General features: G+C 32.7%; 2 protein-coding genes and 1 long non-coding RNA gene across 5 annotated transcripts; 1 reads left to right on the top strand and 2 right to left on the bottom strand.

Moving 5' to 3' along the window:
* Positions 1 to 335: 335 nt before the first annotated feature.
* On the bottom strand, positions 336 to 7600 carry LOC105436322 (long-chain-alcohol oxidase FAO4A). Of its 2 annotated transcripts, XM_031884490.1 has the most exons (4): positions 7226 to 7600; positions 5393 to 5662; positions 2130 to 3255; positions 336 to 1148 (listed from the first exon to the last, which is right to left on the bottom strand). In XM_031884490.1, exons 1-4 carry the CDS (start codon positions 7583 to 7585, stop codon positions 448 to 450), a joined length of 2457 nt encoding a protein of 818 aa, XP_031740350.1. In that variant the 5' UTR covers positions 7586 to 7600; the 3' UTR covers positions 336 to 447. The 2 variants fall into 2 exon arrangements, with proteins under 2 accessions (XP_031740350.1, XP_031740351.1); XM_031884491.1 differs by lacking the exon at positions 5393 to 5662.
* A 1043-nt stretch (positions 7601 to 8643) lies between these two features.
* Positions 8644 to 10635, bottom strand: LOC101207536 (long-chain-alcohol oxidase FAO4A). 2 transcript variants are annotated; one of them, XM_031884492.1, is made up of 2 exons: positions 10262 to 10303; positions 8644 to 10088 (listed from the first exon to the last, which is right to left on the bottom strand). In XM_031884492.1, exons 1-2 carry the CDS (start codon positions 10286 to 10288, stop codon positions 8955 to 8957), a joined length of 1161 nt encoding a protein of 386 aa, XP_031740352.1. In that variant the 5' UTR covers positions 10289 to 10303; the 3' UTR covers positions 8644 to 8954. The 2 variants fall into 2 exon arrangements, 1 of the variants encoding a protein (XP_031740352.1); XR_004216157.1 differs by lacking the exon at positions 10262 to 10303 and adding an exon at positions 10368 to 10635 and having other exon boundaries at positions 10002 to 10088.
* A 5013-nt stretch (positions 10636 to 15648) lies between these two features.
* Positions 15649 to 17259, top strand: LOC116403384. The gene is made up of 2 exons (XR_004216164.1): positions 15649 to 16528; positions 16893 to 17259. It is a non-coding gene; the product is annotated as an uncharacterized LOC116403384 (long non-coding RNA).
* Positions 17260 to 19952: the final 2693 nt, after the last annotated feature.

Raw genomic sequence — 19952 nt, 5'->3', positions numbered from 1 at the left:
ATGTCCTATTGATTTCTTAGATTATTTGTTTGTATAAACCCTATCTTATTTTTGTTCCACCCCATATGAAGTAATGTTAATCTATCTATTGACTAAAAGTTTAAGTTGATAAAGTGAATGCAAAATTAATAGTTTCTCCTCTAAGACTCTCTTTAAGAGGTTTGAATACTTGACCTCTTGGATCACTTGCTCTGTACCATATTAAATTATCGATTAACCAAAAGTTTAAGTCGATTGATGAATGTAAATTCAGTATTATCTATCATCGGACAAGTGCATTATTCTTTATATTATTTTCTGAATATACATCAAAAACGTAAAAGTTCCTAAAGAAATGAGCTCCAAAACATTTTCTTTATTACAAAAGCCATGCTATTTTGCCAACATGAGAAGAAAAGATAGAAAAGACATGACATCGAGTTCATAAGTTATCTTCTCTAATTTACATCAATTTCTCTTCCTCTTAAGAGTTTCAAGAACAGATTGTGCAGTACAATAAGCAATAGCTTGAACTGTAACCATTGGATTAACTCCCAAAGCAGTTGGAAAAACACTGGAATCAGCAATGAAAAGGCCTTCCACTTCCCATGTCTCCCCTCTCTGATTCACCACAGAATCCTTAGCTCCAATTCCCATTCTGCAACTCCCCATTTGATGAGCTGAACAAATTGGTGTCAACAAATCCTTCAATGGCCTTGAACTTTCCTCTTTCACAAACTTTTCATACTCTCTAAAACTCACTTTCTTCACATTTATGCTTCTCCCTTTATTATGATGGGTTCCTATTTCAACTGCTCCAGCTGCTGCCAAAATCTTCAAAGCTTTTTCCAATCCTTTCTGTAGATTGTGTTCATCCACATCATCCATTTTGTAGCTTAGTGAGCTTGGAGATTTCACTATTCCTGACCCTTTGTCTCTTGCCAATACAAATACATGGGCTGTTCTTGAAAATTTGCACATCCTTTGTTTGATATTTGTTCCAGAGATCCATGGCATTAAGATTGAGAAGAGCCCTGGGTGTAAGGCTGGTGTCTGGATTACTGCTCCTCCATATCCAGGTTCTTGATTAGGTTCCGACCCTATGTTACACATGGCTGTCATTATCCCTCCTTCATAGCTTTTCTTGTCTTTCTCTGGCCATGATTTATCTGTAAAGGAAGAATGTAATTAAGGACCCGTTTTATAAGTATTTGTTTTATGAAAATTAAGCTTATATACACTGCTCCTATCTATCAATTTCTTTGTTTTTTTTCTTTTCTTTTTATCTACTTTCTTGCCATGTTTTCAAACTAATGTCAGACTTTTGGAAAATTAAAAAGAAAAAATAACTGTTTGAAATTTTGATTAGAACTCAAGGGCCCTATGTAGACAACTAGAAGTTGGTGGGGTAGATTTCCATAGACCACTCCATGTTTGGTGTGCCAACTATAATAGTTGTGTGTATATAACTATTAATAACCTATATAGTAAATACCATTTTAGAACTCTCTGTTACAATATTTACTATTTTTCATTAGTCCTATCTTTTCTTCTTTGCCATAATATTTACTATTTCTCACCTAAACAAAAATAGTTTGTGCCTCTTAAACTATAACGATCTACACGCCAAATACTAACTATTATAACTTACTAATTATGATAACCAACTCAGGGCCCTAAACACCTCGTCAAATGTTTGGTTAGGAAAGATGATGTCCATAAGTGAATTTGAGTGTGTGTGCTTTACTCCTGAATCCTTTTAAATGCACATGGTATGGATGGCTAAAAGTGTATTTTCCTTTTTCAAACACCACAGGACAGTGTTTGGTTGAAGTTTTGAAAAATGGTAAAAAGAGTGATTTGATTATTTCTACTTCTACAAACAAAGCAAAACTAGAATGCTTTTAGAGAAGCATTTGACTGAGTTTCTTCCACTTTTTTCTAAAAAGACATGGCACTTAGCACTCCTCTTTTTGTAGCCCACTCCTCTTTCATCTAACCACAGTTTGTCACATGACAAACTCTTCCTTTTCTAAAATCCTTTGGTTGGAGTGAGCTACCCAAATATTGTTGGTGATATGCTACTGTGATTCGTTTGTGCCGTGTTACCTTTTTGGTAGAAATATGATATTATGTGAGTTATCACATACCAGTTTCTGCAGGAAAATAACCCCATGCCATTGTTACAGGATGAAGATGCAAGTTTTTTCCAATATTTGGGTTTCTCAACCCACTTCTTTTCAACAATGGAGGAGTATTAAGAGCCCCACATGCCACTATAGTCACCTTGGACTCAACCAAGCACATCTGTTTGGCTGCTGATCCACACCAGAATTCAAATGCAACGCCTTTTGCCCTCTTACGTTCTCTCCCATGTTCCTTCTCCTGTCTGATTTTAATGGCTTCGCAGCCTGGAAGTATAACGCCATTTCCCGACCTTACCAAGTCCACAAGCCATGTCTCTGCAGTCCCCTTCTTTCTTCCATCCCTGCATCCTAGACAGCACCAACCACAGTAATGATCAGAAGTTGAATTTCTAGGAATAGTGATAGCATGACCACCCAATTCCTCACACCCTTTTCTTAAAACTGCATTGTTAAACCCTTCATTGTCAATTTTTGATTGAACTCCCATTTTCTTACACACTACATCAATTGCTTCTTTGTATAAATTGCTTCTAAACAACTCCAATTCATACTCATCTGACCATTCTCTAGTTATATGACTTGGTGTTTCAATAGAAGCTGACCAATTTACTGTTGACCCTCCACCAACAGTAGAGCCTGCAAGTATAAGCACATTCATATTATCAGTTGCCACCAAACCACTTGATTGATACATTTCTTCCATGGCTGGCCCTTCTAGGAGTGACAGGTTTGTTCTAGCACAATAGCTTCCTTTCTCTAATACAAGCACTTTGTACCCTGCATTAGCCAACACCCCAGCTATCACTCCGCCGCCTGACCCGGACCCGACCACCACTGCATCGCACTTGATGATCATTGAAGGGTTGGGAGGCTTGGTGGTTGGGGAAAGAAGAGTGACTGGAAATCCAAATTTTCTAAGGGCTCCTACAGCTACTTGTATCTGTTGTTGGTGTTGTAGATTGACAATGCCTTTGAAAAGAGGCCCATAAAGCTCTTCAGCTTCTTCGCCTTCATCAACTTCTTTTGATTTACTGTCTTTTTCTTTTAGGTTGGATGGAGGTTTGAATTGAGGGTCACTTCCTGGGTAGTCAATTGCTTTCCATGATATGTTGTTCAACTCCTCATCAACCTGATACAGTGGCAGAGTAAGAGGTTTTGTTAGAGGGTAATTAAACTCTTAACATGTTAAGCACTGGAAGGATAAAAACCTCAAAGTTAAGGAAGTAAGATATATATATATATAATAATCCTTTGATTTCTTTACTGTAGATTGATAATTTAAAGAATAATTATGATATATACCCAGACATATGATAACACCAAAAGCATTAGCAAATTGATTTACTGGGAGTAAAGGAAAAAACAAAAAATATTTTGATAAAAAGAAGAGATTATTATGGAAGTCAACCTTGTAAAAGAAAACTGATTGAATAAAAAAGAGTGAGAGATGAAAGTGACAAATTGTGGTTGAGGAATTAAACAAAATAAACCTTCCTATTGGACTGCTTCAATTGTCAGTTGTCAATAATGAGAAATGCAGAAATGCTCAAACTTTCTTCTACAACTATCAATTATATAGACAATGTGGACCCATTTCTTTTATTCTATTACTTTACTATCCTTTTCATTCTTAATTTCATACGTCCTTTTCCTTCTTCCTCTATTACTTTTTCTTAAATATTTTTTTCATTTCTCTATTTTTAAAATCTATAAAAATTACTTTAAATCCTTCCAAGAATATTTATAAAATTTCATTTCAATTTCTGTCTCGTTTTTTTAATTATATACTTTCATCCATCCTCCATGAATCTTAAATTTGGACTCTCAAAATATTGATTTTTTTTACAAGTAACTTATTTAAACGACAAAACAAGTGAAAATTTGCAAATATAAAAAAATCTGCCAGAGTCGTCTATCACGATCATATTGTAAATATTGGTCTATTACTAATAAACCCCAAAAATCTATTATTGACAAAATTCAAGTGTTCTCATCATTTTTGTTATATTTATAATTTTTTTAAAATGTTACTATATACTAAATTATTATACTCTAATATACATTTGAAAGAATAGAGATCAATAAGTTATGTAATTTTACAAGTTGATATATAAATGGCACCAGATTACGTTACTATTCAACTAGATTATATTTATATTTTGGTCATAATGATTTTACTTAAAGTATATGAAATTTTAAGGATCTAATTGTAGTGATTTTTCTTGAATTTCATGGATAAAACACAATATTTGAATCTTAGTTTTGAAAACATCATTATATATATCTTTAATGGATTAAATTTTGTTGGTTGGATACAATTCAATGGGTAGGACCTTCAACATGAATTCATGTTCAAATATCTTTATTTGCATTATTTTGAAAAATACATAAAAATTGATTGTTTAAAATATCAACTCCTATACTTTTTTAATCCATTTTATTTAGTTATATACACACACTTTAAAATGCCTAAATTTAGTATTATTTACTTAAAAAAACATGTGTATTTTTTACAAACTTCAAATGTTTCCATTTTCTTTAGTATTGAAATAAAAATTTATTTTTATCAAATTTCAAACATGATAATGTAAATATGTTTTCAAAAGTTGTAAATAAAAAAAGCTATAATATAAAATTATTATAAATTAGTGTCAAAATAAATAATAGACTTCAAATAGATTAAGATTTAAAACAAGAGATGAGTCAACTTACGATCAATCTAACAACTTTTGTGAGAGGATATAACTATTTAAAAAGAAAAACATGTAGAATGTTAAGTCTTATACAAGTATCTTCATAACTCCATTTTCTTGAATTAAAATAAATTTAAAGAAAAGAAAAGAAAAAGAAAAAAGTTAAGAAAACGTCCAAAACTAAATGTATTAAGTAATATGAGTTAAAAGACATAAATAAAATTCTGACTTTTAAGAAGAAGATTTGAAGGACCTTCGTAGTTGGTACCCACATTTATATTATCTATATTTTCTTTTTTATATGAAAACGTGTAGAATTATGAAGACAAGTGGAGTGACATAGTTGGGAATATTTAATACTAACCTACACGAAAACATGATTGATTAAATGAATAAATAAAATAGTTGTTTTCAAATAAAGGAAAACGCCGACAATGTTTACAAAAACAATAAATATTTGAAAACGATTGGATGAATTTAATGAGATGCATGAAGATGAATTATTGTGATATATCCACGATATGAAGTCTAAGTATTTTTTATAAACGTAACGAACAGAAAGAAAGAACTTACCTGTGTAAAGAAAGCGAGAAGACAAAAGATCTTAATGGTTCTGAACAACATTCTAAGTAGAAAAAAGTAGCTTAGGGACCAAGAGAGTGCAATTTGTTCTCTTTTCTTTTGAGGAACTTTTGAAAATCTCTCAAAGTATGGGAAATGGTTTGAAAGGCTTTTATTACCACATAGAATGTATGTCCCATACCATGTTGATAACAACCATAGAGTAACTCTCACTAGCCATTTCTTTGGATGTTTAACTCTCTCCTTTATCATCTCCCCTACCTACATATATATCAAAATATTACATTCCAACTTTAAAATGTTTTTAAAAATTGAGAGACTAAATTGTTACATATTAAATATAGACCTATTACTAAGAAGTTGGGTTTTTCTTTTTTTTTTCTTTTCTATTTTATACAACATCAAGAGTAGAAAAGAGTTATTTAATGAGATCACTACAAAATAATATTTGTCTCACAATCATAGTTAGGTAATGAATTTGCATGATGTTTAATAAGCACCGGATAAAATAACAGTTCGAACTAGGTTCAGAGTTTCAAACAATTAGCCCTAAATATAGGTAGGTAGTATGAAAAGAAAGTAAATTAGGAGAGCGACTATTTCTTTTACTAATTAGGAAGTAAGAACTATAATGTGGTGATGAATAGAGAGAGAAGAGAAACCACATTTTGTAACAAATAGAAAGTTTCTTTTTCTAAATAAAAAATCTTTACTTTTTTTTGCTTTTTCTATTTTTGAGGTAGTACAATAGTTAGATGGTAGGAAGAATTTATTGCTGTCAAGTCCAATCACAAAATTTCCTTTCGAAATTCTAACTCTTTTATTCTGAAAAATTAAAAAAAAAAAGCATACAATATATTCTTATTCTTACTATTTACTTCGAGTTCATTTTAGAGATATTTTTAAAAATAGCACAAATAAATTAAAATATTTACAGATTACAACAAAATTTTTGAATCTATCACTTATATTCTTTCATCACTATAGCATATTATATTATTGACTGTCAGTTATAAAATTTGCTATAAGTTCTAAATATTCTTAAAATCTATTATTTTAAAAATAATTCATTCTTTTTAAGTGTATGTTTGGACAAAAATGGTTCTATTTTTTTTTTTTATATAAATCCTAAATATTAGAAACCTGATCCAAATGCCCCATAAACTTCACCATAAACTTTGTTTTGATCTAAGGTTGAACACCCGGTTATGTACAAATTTTAGATACTAAGTTAACTAATTATTTGAAGATCATTGATTTTTTTCTTAAGAAAAAGAAAAAAAGTTAATATAATTTTTTATAAAAAAGTTAACTAAAAGTAGTTCAAATATTTTGAAATATTGAATAAAAGTTTCAAAAAAACAAAAAAACAAAAAAAAAAAAAAATGTTGTCAAGCACAGTCTAATGTTACCATGCAAAGCTTGATATTTTTCTTGATTTTCTAAAAATAAGTTGAAAAAATCAGACTAAGATTTTGGAATGTAAAATAAATAAGTTTTTAAAATACAAAAAAAAAAAAAAGACAAAGAATTTAGATGTTAATAAAGAAATCGAGAAAAGCGTAAATTTGAAAAAAAGAAAATCAAAGACAAAAATTGTTAACAAATCCGACCTTCCAAATTTTATTTTTTTATATGATTAACCATGGTCAATGGTTAAATTTTTTTCTTTCTACTTGTATATATACTTGCATGCATCAACATACAAAGTATATTTTGTTTTGAAAATATAGATTATTCAACTAATAATGGTAAGTTAATTATTATATATATATATATAATAATTTAAAGTATAAAGAAAAAAAATGATATTTTTCAACTTACTCTGTCAGGAGTTCCAATAGCAGATGCGGAGGTCTCAAAGAAAAAGGCAGTGGATCTATCTGCAGCGGTGGATGGAGCGACGGACGGTAAAAATGTATCGCATAGAGCAGCAAGAGACTCCATTTCCGAGGCGGAGAGGTGGCCGGCGGAGGAGTAGTAGTCATTATTGGAGTTTGCATGTTGTGAAATTTCTACCGATGCTCCGTCGTGGAAGCTGTCGGCACCGCCGTGGAGCTCTATCACGCAGTGTTGGTGGGGTTGGTGATTTGTTTCCCCGTCGTCACCGCCGCCGCCGCCGCCAATCACCGCCGCACAGAAATGTCCCATATTTTGGTTTGGTCGCTTTCCAGGTTCGCTCATAGAATTTTTTCAAAATGAAAAAAAAGGACACTCAGAATATATTTTATGTTATTATTATTCTTTTCAATTTCTTTTAATAAATAAGCAAAATAATTTCTTAAAAGGAAGACACGTGGCATACTTTTAGCCAGAATCATATGTTTGAATACGGAGGTTTGGAAGTCGAATTTATTTCGTTTCTTGACAAAGTTCTTTAATCATCTTATGATTATTTAATGTTCACTGTACGTTATTCATATTTTAGGGTTGGATCCATAATTAGTTTGGAGCCTTACAACCACCCCAAGAAATCGAACCTATCGCGACGTTTGAAACGACGTCGTTAAAACCAATGTTGACGTTAATCATCTTTTGCCGACGTGTACAACAATTAGTCACAATACGGTCCTTTCCGCGACGTTTGAGAACATCACGTCGTTGAAGGCTTAATATTTATTTTGTTATTTCACCTTTCCACAACATACTTTCGAGAGACGTCGTGGAAAGTCGAAATGTTCCATTTCAAATGGGACTTTCGGCGACGTCAAGTACTACACGTCGCGGAAAGTTGAATAGTAAAATTATTATTTTCAACTTTTCGCGGCGTGTGCTCGAGAAACATCGTGGAAAATTGAATTTGAAACACCATGTTTCGACTTTTCGCGATGTTTAGTAGATGAAATAATAAATTCAATATTTCACTTTCTACGACATTTAGTGGTTGACGTTGCGGAAGGTTACCATAATCCGAGACGTGGTGGGGAACGACGTCGTGGAAAGTAACAATAAAATAATCGTTATTTTAACTTTCTACGACGTCCATAGTTGTTGACGTCACGAAAAGTCCGTTTTCGCGATGTTTTTGAAGACGCTGGGAAAAGTGTAGTCTATTTTTACACAGAAAAGGGTGAGACGACATCTTAGCAAATGTTTGGTTAGGAAAGATGATGTCCACAAGTGAATTTGAGTGTGTGTGCTTTACTCCTGAATCCTTTTAAATGCACATGGTATGGATGGCTAAAAGTGTATTTTCCTTTTTCAAACACCACTGGACAGTGTTTGGTTGAAGTTTTGAAAAATGGTAAAAAGAGTGTTATTTGGCTAAGATTTGATTATTTCTACTTCTACAAACAAAGCAAAACTAGAATGCTTTTAGAGAAGCATTTGACTGAGTTTCTTCCACTTTTTTCTAAAAAGACATGGCACTTAGCACTCCTCTTTTTGTAGCCCACTCCTCTTTCATCTAACCACAGTTTGTCACATGACAAACTCTTCCTTTTCTAAAATCCTTTGGTTGGAGTGAGCTACCCAAATATTGTTGGTGATATGCTACTGTGATTCGTTTGTGCCGTGTTACCTTTTTGGTAGAAATATGATAGTATGTGAGTTATCACATACCAGTTTCTGCAGGAAAATAACCCCATGCCATTGTTACAGGATGAAGATGCAAGTTTTTTCCAATATTTGGGTTTCTCAACCCACTTCTTTTCAACAATGGAGGAGTATTAAGAGCCCCACATGCCACTATAGTCACCTTGGACTCAACCAAGCACATCTGTTTGGCTGCTGATCCACACCAGAATTCAAATGCAACGCCTTTTGCCCTCTTACGTTCTCTCCCATGTTCCTTCTCCTGTCTGATTTTAATGGCTTCGCAGCCTGGAAGTATAACGCCATTTCCCGACCTTACCAAGTCCACAAGCCATGTCTCTGCAGTCCCCTTCTTTCTTCCATCCCTGCATCCTAGACAGCACCAACCACAGTAATGATCAGAAGTTGAATTTCTAGGAATAGTGATAGCATGACCACCCAATTCCTCACACCCTTTTCTTAAAACTGCATTGTTAAACCCTTCATTGTCAATTTTTGATTGAACTCCCATTTTCTTACACACTACATCAATTGCTTCTTTGTATAAATTGCTTCTAAACAACTCCAATTCATACTCATCTGACCATTCTCTAGTTATATGACTTGGTGTTTCAATAGAAGCTGACCAATTTACTGTTGACCCTCCACCAACAGTAGAGCCTGCAAGTATAAGCACATTCATATTATCAGTTGCCACCAAACCACTTGATTGATACATTTCTTCCATGGCTGGCCCTTCTAGGAGTGACAGGTTTGTTCTAGCACAATAGCTTCCTTTCTCTAATACAAGCACTTTGTACCCTGCATTAGCCAACACCCCAGCTATCACTCCGCCGCCTGACCCGGACCCGACCACCACTGCATCGCACTTGATGATCATTGAAGGGTTGGGAGGCTTGGTGGTTGGGGAAAGAAGAGTGACTGGAAATCCAAATTTTCTAAGGGCTCCTACAGCTACTTGTATCTGTTGTTGGTGTTGTAGATTGACAATGCCTTTGAAAAGAGGCCCATAAAGCTCTTCAGCTTCTTCGCCTTCATCAACTTCTTTTGATTTACTGTCTTTTTCTTTTAGGTTGGATGGAGGTTTGAATTGAGGGTCACTTCCTGGGTAGTCAATTGCTTTCCATGATATGTTGTTCAACTCCTCATCAACCTGATACAGTGGCAGAGTAAGAGGTTTTGTTAGAGGGTAATTAAACTCTTAACATGTTAAGCACTGGAAGGATAAAAACCTCAAAGTTAAGGAAGTAAGATATATATATATATAATAATCCTTTGATTTCTTTACTGTAGATTGATAATTTAAAGAATAATTATGATATATACCCAGACATATGATAACACCAAAAGCATTAGCAAATTGATTTACTGGGAGTAAAGGAAAAAACAAAAAATATTTTGATAAAAAGAAGAGATTATTATGGAAGTCAACCTTGTAAAAGAAAACTGATTGAATAAAAAAGAGTGAGAGATGAAAGTGACAAATTGTGGTTGAGGAATTAAACAAAATAAACCTTCCTATTGGACTGCTTCAATTGTCAGTTGTCAATAATGAGAAATGCAGAAATGCTCAAACTTTCTTCTACAACTATCAATTATATAGACAATGTGGACCCATTTCTTTTATTCTATTACTTTACTATCCTTTTCATTCTTAATTTCATACGTCCTTTTCCTTCTTCCTCTATTACTTTTTCTTAAATATTTTTTCATTTCTCTATTTTTAAAATCTATAAAAATTACTTTAAATCCTTCCAAGAATATTTATAAAATTTCATTTCAATTTCTGTCTCGTTTTTTTAATTATATACTTTCATCCATCCTCCATGAATCTTAAATTTGGACTCTCAAAATATTGATTTTTTTTACAAGTAACTTATTTAAACGACAAAACAAGTGAAAATTTGCAAATATAAAAAATCTGCCAGAGTCGTCTATCACGATCATATTGTAAATATTGGTCTATTACTAATAAACCCTAAGAATCTATTATTGACAAAATTCAAGTGTTCTGATCATTTTTGTTATATTTATAATTTTTTTAAAATGTTACTATATACTAAATTATTATACTCTAATATACATTTGAAAGAATAGAGATCAATAAGTTATGTAATCTTACAAGTTGATATATAAATGGCACCAGATTACATTACTATTCAACTGAATAATATTTATATTTGGGTCATAATGATTTTACTTAAAGAATATGAAATTTTAGATGGTCATAATATGAATATGTAATCTTGCTTGACTATTCAAGTGTAGATGGTTTGACGCAGACAAAAAAAAATCATAGAATGCACAAAGAACTAGGCTACACGTCAATAAACACGTCCCATTTTGGTCGTTGAGGAACCCGTGATTGTTGCAACCCAGGTACATCAGGTGTTCTACCTTAAAGATCCTAAAAATGGTATCAATTGTAAAATTGTTCAAGTGGTGCAAAATAAATGTGTATGGACCGTGCCAGAAGTGGAAGATATCGAGAATGATCAACTTAATATACTGAAAATCGTCGTTGAACATCATGTGGACGAACACATCATTGAGGATGACACTCTGCGTAGGACTGAAGTTGATCCTACAATAGTGGAAAGACCAAATGTTCGTCATGTCGTGGAAAATTTCATAAACGATGAAGATGACAAACAATCATCACATCAAAGCGAGTCAAGTGATGATGAATAACGATGTTTTTTTGACGTATACATACATTTAGTCATTTTTCTATATTAATTGCGTTGTGATACTCATGTTTATTTATTTAATGTTTGTTGATTTTTATGTATGCAGAAATAAAGTCTAACTTTCTCAGTAATTCGCATGACGAAAACTATTTTCTTAATCTTGGCACGTTGGATAACGCGGGTGGTTCGTCGTCAATAGGCGAAACTTTTGGTTCGTAATAACCAACATATTTAATACAATTTCTCTCAATCGATCGTGTCTTTAATTTATGCTTATTGTATCTAATAACATTTCTTTTCAGTAGATCCCTCTCATCCGGCTCCCACTCCTACTCCAAGGAGAGTACGACGACATTCTAGAAACATAGATGTCAAACGGTACGTACAATAGAATGGGAGAATTCCCATTTTCAACCCTAAGAGGGAACAAACCTGTCTTGTCACAATAGAACGGTACGTACAATATTGATGTCTCTCGTTTCAGTTGCATGATCGGTGTGTTGACACGAGACACGTTTCCTAATCAGTCCTGAAGTGGGCAGATGTTCTACCAGAGTGCATCGAGGTCGTCAAGGACGGCCTAACGGTAAGCCTGCAACTTCATAAACATTTATGTATGTTTCTATTCCCTATAAAATTTTTATTGACCCTAAATCTATTTCTTTTGTAGCAATTTTTCGTGTTTGATCTAAACGATCCAACATTTAATTGTTTTGTTGAGCATCAAATGCTCATCGTGTGAAAGGAATTCAGGGTAAGTAACCATCAACATTTTAAGAAATTTAGCGACCCTAAACAAGCACAGGTAAACCCACCCTCGAGATTGGTCAATCGAGTGAAAGATTGATACTTTCTATGTAACCACTATATCACTCGATAGTTTCAGATAATTTATATACTTTTATGTTGCAATCAATTAGCATTTATTTGAAAGTATAATGTTTTGATCATCGTTCTTTTTGGAATGTAGGAGCGGTCAAATATGTGTAAGGTTTTAGGGCGCGACAACCTTACAACTACATAAGCGACATAAGGTAGTTTCTTCAGAGATAAACAAAGCTCACTAAACTACACGGTCGTCTGGTGGATCGTGTCAGGTTATTTAGAGAAACGCACGCCAATAGTAGTGGCGAGTTCATTTCATCAATAGCAGAGGATGCTATTGTAAGTTTTAGAAAACTTTATGTTTGTTTATACTTTTAATTCTACATTTTTAAGTCTGATCATCTCTCAAACTTACAAGCTACTATTGTGCAGAATCAAATGGTGAAACTTCAGTCTCAGCCCGTCCTAGAGGGTTCTGAACCACTAACTAAGAACGAGATATGCGAGACTGTTTTGGGTAGACAATCGGGCTACTCAAAAGGTCTTGATTGGGGCCCAAAACCCAAGTATAGGACTGCCGTTTCATCTTCTTCCTCCACTATGTATGACTACCAAGCACACATAATGAAGGTTAGTGAACTAAGAGCGAGCCTTGAAAACGCTAACCAAATTCTCCAAGAACAACGCCTGAGAAAGGAGGAGCGAGATCAACAAATGGCGGAGCGAGATCGACAAATGGTGGACCATGCACAACAAATGGAAGAGATGAAGAAGATGCTCAAGGAGATGAGTCGGGCATCGAGAGGCCCATGATCACTTGGGTACACACTTTTCAATATTTAATTTGTATTAACTTTCCATATGTGATATTCTAACTATACTTTTATGTCATTTGTAGGTTTGACATCCATACCTACAATGCACTAGAGCATTAGATTTCAAGTTTTTTTTTTTTTTTAATGTAATGTTTTGAATTATGTAATTGTTTTTTTTTTTTGTATTGAACATTTTTCATGTATCGTTTTGTAATGAATAATATTTTTATTTTACTACAAACTTTATTAAGCCGAGCCTTAGTAAAATAAATAATAAAAAATAATAGAAAATAATAAAAATAATAATAAAAAACCTTCTACAACGCAGACGTCGCAGAAGCCTTATGCGATGTACTAAATGGTGCGCGGGAGAAAGTTTCACCGTCGTTGGCTCGAGATGCGTCGCAGAAAGTATCCTTGGCAAGCTTTTCGCGACGTGCCTGCCGACGTCGTGGTAACCTTTTGCGACGTTTATGAGGGTTTTCGACGACGTTTTGCTGCGTTGGGGAAGACCCTAATCCTTGTACTGAATTATAATTATTTGGTTTCAATTGATCGTTATTTTGATTTCTTTTTGTTCACTTCTAGTCCGTAAATCTGGTTGGTGTTTGTGGTTGTTTTAGAGATGTGTGTCAAGCCTATTATATTCTAATGTGTATGTTAATATAAGTGATGAAGTTATATATATAGTACAAAAGTAATGTGACTGCTCACTGCATATAAAAAAAAAAGTTTCTTCCGATGAATATAAAGTACCCTCTCATTATATTTGAAGTTACTTTATAAATTGGTAGAGTCAAGATGGGTTTATTTATATAGCTAGGGTGTATATGTCACCTGACACTCTAGGGCTTCAGTAGAGTACATGTTAGATTACTTTTCAATTGGTATTCATTTGCTTGACTTATCAACCCAAAATTTGAGGTTGTAAGTTTACATTGTTGGGACTTGCATTTTCAATTGGTATTCTCTTTTATAATATTCTAAAAATTTGTGTGTTTGTTATCTTGATTTATTTGTTAGGTACTTTTTTCTAATCTTCCTCTAAGTATATACGGGATGTCAAAGTGAACTTAACTCAGCTATAATTAATATGATATCTTCCTTCCTATAAGTTGTCGAAAATTCAAATATCTCTATATTTTTATATTTGTACTAAAATAATAATAATAAAAATTAGACATCAAAATTTTATTTATTTATAATAAAAAGTTCTATAAAATATTATATTTTGATTTGAGAGTTAAAATTACAGTTTGAAGTTGTACTTAACATTTTTTACATGAAGCTAGGGGAAAGATACACCATTGCTAGCTATCAAAGTTGACTAATAATTGTATCTAATCTCTTTCAAAAATTCAAAAAATTAAGTCTTGATATAGACACAATTTTCATTTTTTATAGTTGGAAGGACCTATTAAAGATATCTAAAAGAGACAAAGACTTAAATTTATCATTAAAATAAAAGCAATAAGTTATAAAAGTTGGATACTCTTACTCGTCAATTTCAGGTGGTCTATTTTAGCTATAAATTCTTAACTTTCTACATTATTTTTATTCCAATTTTTTATATGTGTAGATTCTATTAATTACTCCTTATTTTAATTTTAATATTAATAAATTGTAAATTAATAAAATAGTTTAAATATTTACCTTTCATAAAAAAAATCAAATATAATAGATTTTCTATTTTAAATAGGGTTTCAAATCAACTTAGTTGAGAACATCAAATCATAAACTGAATTTAAGGCAGAGAAATAACTATTTTTAAAAAACATATATGGTAGGAAGAATAAATTAAAAAGAGTGTAGTGTATAGGGTAAAAGACTAAGAAGTCGGTGTTTGAAATATTAACACTCAATTATATATAAAAAAAGAATAAAAAAGTAATTGTTAGTGTGGTTTCAATAAATGCTATATTTATTAGGTTCATCCACCATCTTTTTGCCAGACAAGAAATTTTGATTAAGGTCTCCCCATCTATATTTATATATATATAGGGAGAAAATGCTAAAACTATTTGCAAATGTAAGTTCACTTTGGTTGTTAATTAAATATCCTTGAATTTAACCTACAACGTCCAAACAGATGATATCAAAAAAAGGGTGCACTCACACTTCAAACAATTTTGAAATACGTGGGTAATAGAAAGCTGATGTAAGTGACAATTTAATTTGTTTCTAATAATAGTCTTATATTTGTGTTTGCACTCTATTTTCGAAGAAATTTGATTCATGAAGTTGAACTTGAGTTGGTATTGTATTTGTATTGATTTGATGCTACGTAGTTTTGGAAAGAGGCGATAGAATGAGTTATTAACTAACCGATATGGGAAATTAATTGGAATAGGAAGAGAAGGGGAAAAGATGAGTTATTTGGGGAATTAAATAACAATAACAATAATAATAATAATATTAATATTGTTATTATTAGTAAGGTACATATTTAATACCCACTCGTGATGTGTGCCGTAGTTACTGTTCACCTTCTCCTTCATCCAAAGAACGCTAGCCGTCGCCAAAATCTCTATCGTTCTCATCTCCATCCATTCCTTCCGTCAGCAGCCGCACGTCGGTAGTTAACCACAGACAAGCCTCTTGGTTCTTCAATAGCCCAGGCGTCGTGTGTCCGTTGCTGAAGCCAGCCGTCGTTTATGCCTCACAAGCGACTGAGGCGTCCTCTGCCATCGAACGTCGCCGCTGTCGTCGGGATTACCTTCGTCGCATCATCTAAATCGGAGTCGGTTAGTCAATGACACCTTCGAGCCGCACACGTGTAAGTAATCCGAGCTGCCCTCCTTACGAAGCCGAGCCACGATTTCCTCATAGAGTCGCGTGAGCCGCGAACGAATTGCGCGAGCCGTCTCTGTTCTCCAAGCCGCATGCGTGCTCCTTCCTTCTCCACGAGCTGCGTGCCGAGCCTATTGTTTTGTCGAGCCGTCCCCTGTTTTGAAATCAGTTTTGATAATTTTTTGCTTAGTTTTGATTGGGTTTGGTGCCCCTATTAATTACCTACTTTGTCCCAAATAAGTTAGGTATGGATTTAAATTGATTTATGTTTCTCGAAGGTTAAAGCATAACTTGAGGAAATGAGACTCTGAATTGTTCCAATTAAGGTTGTGTTGGATAGACTTGATTGCTTAATTAAACAATAGGGTGATAGTTGACAAAATAATTGATTTTAATTTTGTTCATGTTTAGGACTGACTCTTGGAAGGAGTTGACTGTCAACCAGTGAACTATTACCTTTAACAAATCTCCAGGTAAGAGATTTTCCCTACTAAACCCCGCTTGGAAGCTGCATGTATGTTAGGTATTGTTTAGTGGTGTAACTAAGAGATGTATAATATGTCTATTTGAGTTAACCTTATAAATGGTTACTTCAGGAGCCATATTATGATTGAGATACAATATTACTTATTGAGGCATGCTAATCAAATATGTTACTTTTGAGTTATATCTAACTGAGCTAAGATGTTGATGTTATGCTAAGCATGTATAGGCTATAGTGTTTCTTGTTAGAGTTGTACCATATGGGGGTCCCTCGGGGTCACCACCTATGTATGCTTGTGTGGCTAGTTAGAGATGTGATTCGATAGGATCACTTACAGCCTGACTCTCCTATAGGGTGATTTCTTCGGGTTCACCGAGAGTGCAAATGTGTCCCTACAGGACCACCGGATAGTATGCGTTCGGGAGAGCAATAGTATGCAGTACCATGTTACAGGGCTCTAACGAGAGGTTAACAGACACATAGTGAGACTAATATGAGTCTCTTACTTAGTATAAATTTATACTCACTCTTTTAAATGTTTAATTTTCAAGTAAGTGTAGAGGCAAGGGCAAGCTGGCGAATGATAAGAAATGACCGTGGATTGCCATAGAGAATAGTTCAGTTTTCTTCCGCATTTATATTTTAGTAATTATATTTTCAAAGGTTTATTTTAGAACTCGAGTTCAATTACTTTAACAATTACTTTAAGTATTTCTTCTATTCTTATGGGCCCAAATTAGTATTTTGATTAGTTATTTTAATTAATTAATTATTTTTATTATTTAAAGATTTTTCTCAAATTTTAAATTATTTTCTTGTATATTAAAAAAAACTATATTTATTTAGTAGTAATGACTTCAACTTAGTAGGAAAGTAGGGTCTTTACAATTTGGGTCATATTTAGTCTTTGGACTAAATTCATCTTTTTTTTTTTGCCCAATTGAACTTCATCCAACCGTTATGATGAAAACATGTGACATTATTTAAATTTGTTAGTTTATGTTCAATTTTAATTTGGGACACATACCAATTTTTTAATTAGTCTCAAATTCAATTATTTGTATTTTCATCATTAATTTAGCAAAAGATGTGACAATTTATGATTGGTCTCAAAATTTTCTATTCAACAAATGTCTCTTTTCAAAATTTGTGCACGTACAATGGATGAATGAATCTCGAAAAAGATATATTTGAAGTCAAAATACGAGCTTTTTTCTTTCTTTCTCAATTTAATATATCAAATTAATCAAAATGTGAACTTAAGTACACAAATTTGATTTAAATTTCAAATAAGGGTTGAAATATGATCAAACCTTAATTAATTTGAGAAAAGTTCAAGGTTTTATCTACAATTTAATTTGATTTAACAGTAAAGTTTTAAATTTGATGTTTTTTAAAGAAAATTTGGACATAGTCAAATTTTAAGTTGAAACGAAGATGAGGTTTCTACCATAATTTTTCTTGAGGATGCACAAGAATTTGAAATTACCAATTTTAATTTGAAATAAAAAGGAGGCCCTCAAACTTGGACTAAACTTGGACTTATAGCTCCAATTTAAATTTGACATTAAAAATGGGGTAATTGTAATGGATGACCATTTGAGGAATAATAATTAAGGATATAGCAACATTTAAAAAAAATTGCAAATATAGCAAAACTATCGCTGATAGACTTGTATCACTAATAAACTCATATGATCTATCGGTGATAGACCAATTTTTACGACATGATTTATCAGTGATAGACTCTATCATTGATAGAATTTGACAAATTTTGCTATATTTGCAATTGTTTTAAAATGTTGTTATATACTTAACTATTTTGAATTTAATTGCTAAATTTGCAACTATCTATTAAAAACGAGGTCATGTATGCAAGTTAATTTGACTTTGATTTTAAACCCAAATTTTAATTTTAAAATTGAAAATAAAATGTAAAATTTTGAAATGATGAAATATTTTAATCTCAAAAAATGAAATTCGAGATTTATTAAAAAAAATATTATTATTATTTTTTTAGAAAAATATAATTGGATTATCTTTTTATATTATTATTAAAAAAAGATTAAATACAATTTCTAATCATTTTCCCTAGATGATCATCAAGGAAGCTTCTTGAGAGAAATTCTGTCAAAGTTATAGACTGTCAAGGTCGAAGGAAGTCCTCGTCTTTTTCTTTGTTAGGCTTAGACTTCCACATCTTCTGGTTCCTTTTCTGTTTCTTTTTATTGGAGATGTTTCCTTTTATATGCTTTTTATAGAAGTGTGATCACTTCGTTTGATTGGAATTTATTTTTCTTCCTTTTGGACTAGCCACGACTATTCATTCTTCGCCATTATCCTCAGTAAGCTCTTCTTTGTTTTGAGAGTTTGTCGACACAATCTTTTGTTGGAATAGAACAAGTATTGGTTCGAAAGTCCCAAACTGAATCAAGCTTTTTAGGATCATAAAGTTGTATCAATGGCAGAACATTTAAAGTCATCTCGGCTACAACATTATTCGTATGAGCTACTCCATCTATATCAAACTTGATCTTTTCATGAGTCAACTTTAGAATAAGCTCCTTGACACCAAACATTTTTCAATATGATGACTAATGACTCGATGGTACTAACAGTAGTAATTGCAAAAATGACCAATTTAAAAGTAGATTACTGTCAGATTACCATATAATTACCATCAATTACTAGTTATATTTGTCAAATTTACAATATGCAAAAAAGGGTGTTATGAGCTATTTTTTTCTAAATTTTTTTGTCATCTAATGTAATTTCTCTCCTTTTTTTTTTTTTAATTTAGTCCCAAATTCAGTTATCCGTATTTTCATCATTAATTTAGTAAATGATGTGATTGTTCACACGAGATTTTGAAGAAATGTATTTCGTGGAATTGAAATTTGTATATTGATGAATATTGTGAATACAATCTCTAGTATTTACTCCTTTGATGCTTTCTCTCGAATACAAGTTAAAAACTTAGAATTTCTTGATCTTCGGTCTTTAGGATGTTGTAGTTGCAAGTATGGAATTCAAGGAAAGTTTGATCTCCCAAGTCTTCAATCTTTCAGAAGATGATGATCTCGAAGTTGATAAGAACTTACACGTCTTGAGAGCTTTATAGAAGTTTGAGAATTGAGCTTTATAGAAGTTTGAATCTTCAATTCTTCAGAGCTTCAGTACTTCAGAATATTAATTCTTCCTTCAACAAAAAGACCCCTTAAATGAATGGCAAAGGTCTCTATTTATAAAGAAACTTCATGGACTTTAGGTGGGCTTGGACCCATTTGCTTGTTTGATTTGGATTTGGACCCACTTGCCTGTTGGGCTTGAGCTTGGACCCATTTGTCTGTTGGGCTTGAGCTTGGACCCATTTGTCTGTTAGGCTTGAGCTTGGACCCATTTGCCTGTTGGGC

This window comes from Cucumis sativus, chromosome 4 (assembly GCF_000004075.3).
Source record: "Cucumis sativus cultivar 9930 chromosome 4, Cucumber_9930_V3, whole genome shotgun sequence".
Classification (NCBI taxonomy): domain Eukaryota; kingdom Viridiplantae; phylum Streptophyta; class Magnoliopsida; order Cucurbitales; family Cucurbitaceae; genus Cucumis; species Cucumis sativus.
This window is presented reverse-complemented; position numbering and strand designations above follow the sequence as displayed.

Excerpts from the sequence above, each read along its gene's own strand:
- LOC101207536 (XM_031884492.1), bottom strand. The coding sequence starts at position 10,288 with ATGCTTTTGGTGTTATCATATGTCTGG. Across the intron at positions 10,089-10,261 it reads TGGTGTTATCATATGTCTGG|GTTGATGAGGAGTTGAACAA; the intron begins GTATATATCATA and ends CCACTGTATCAG.
- LOC105436322 (XM_031884490.1), bottom strand. The coding sequence starts at position 7,585 with ATGAGCGAACCTGGAAAGCGACCAAACCAAAATATGGGACATTTCTGT. Across the intron at positions 3,256-5,392 it reads TTCTCGCTTTCTTTACACAG|GTTGATGAGGAGTTGAACAA; the intron begins GTAAGTTCTTTC and ends CCACTGTATCAG. Across the intron at positions 1,149-2,129 it reads TTATTTTCCTGCAGAAACTG|ATAAATCATGGCCAGAGAAA; the intron begins GTATGTGATAAC and ends CTTCCTTTACAG.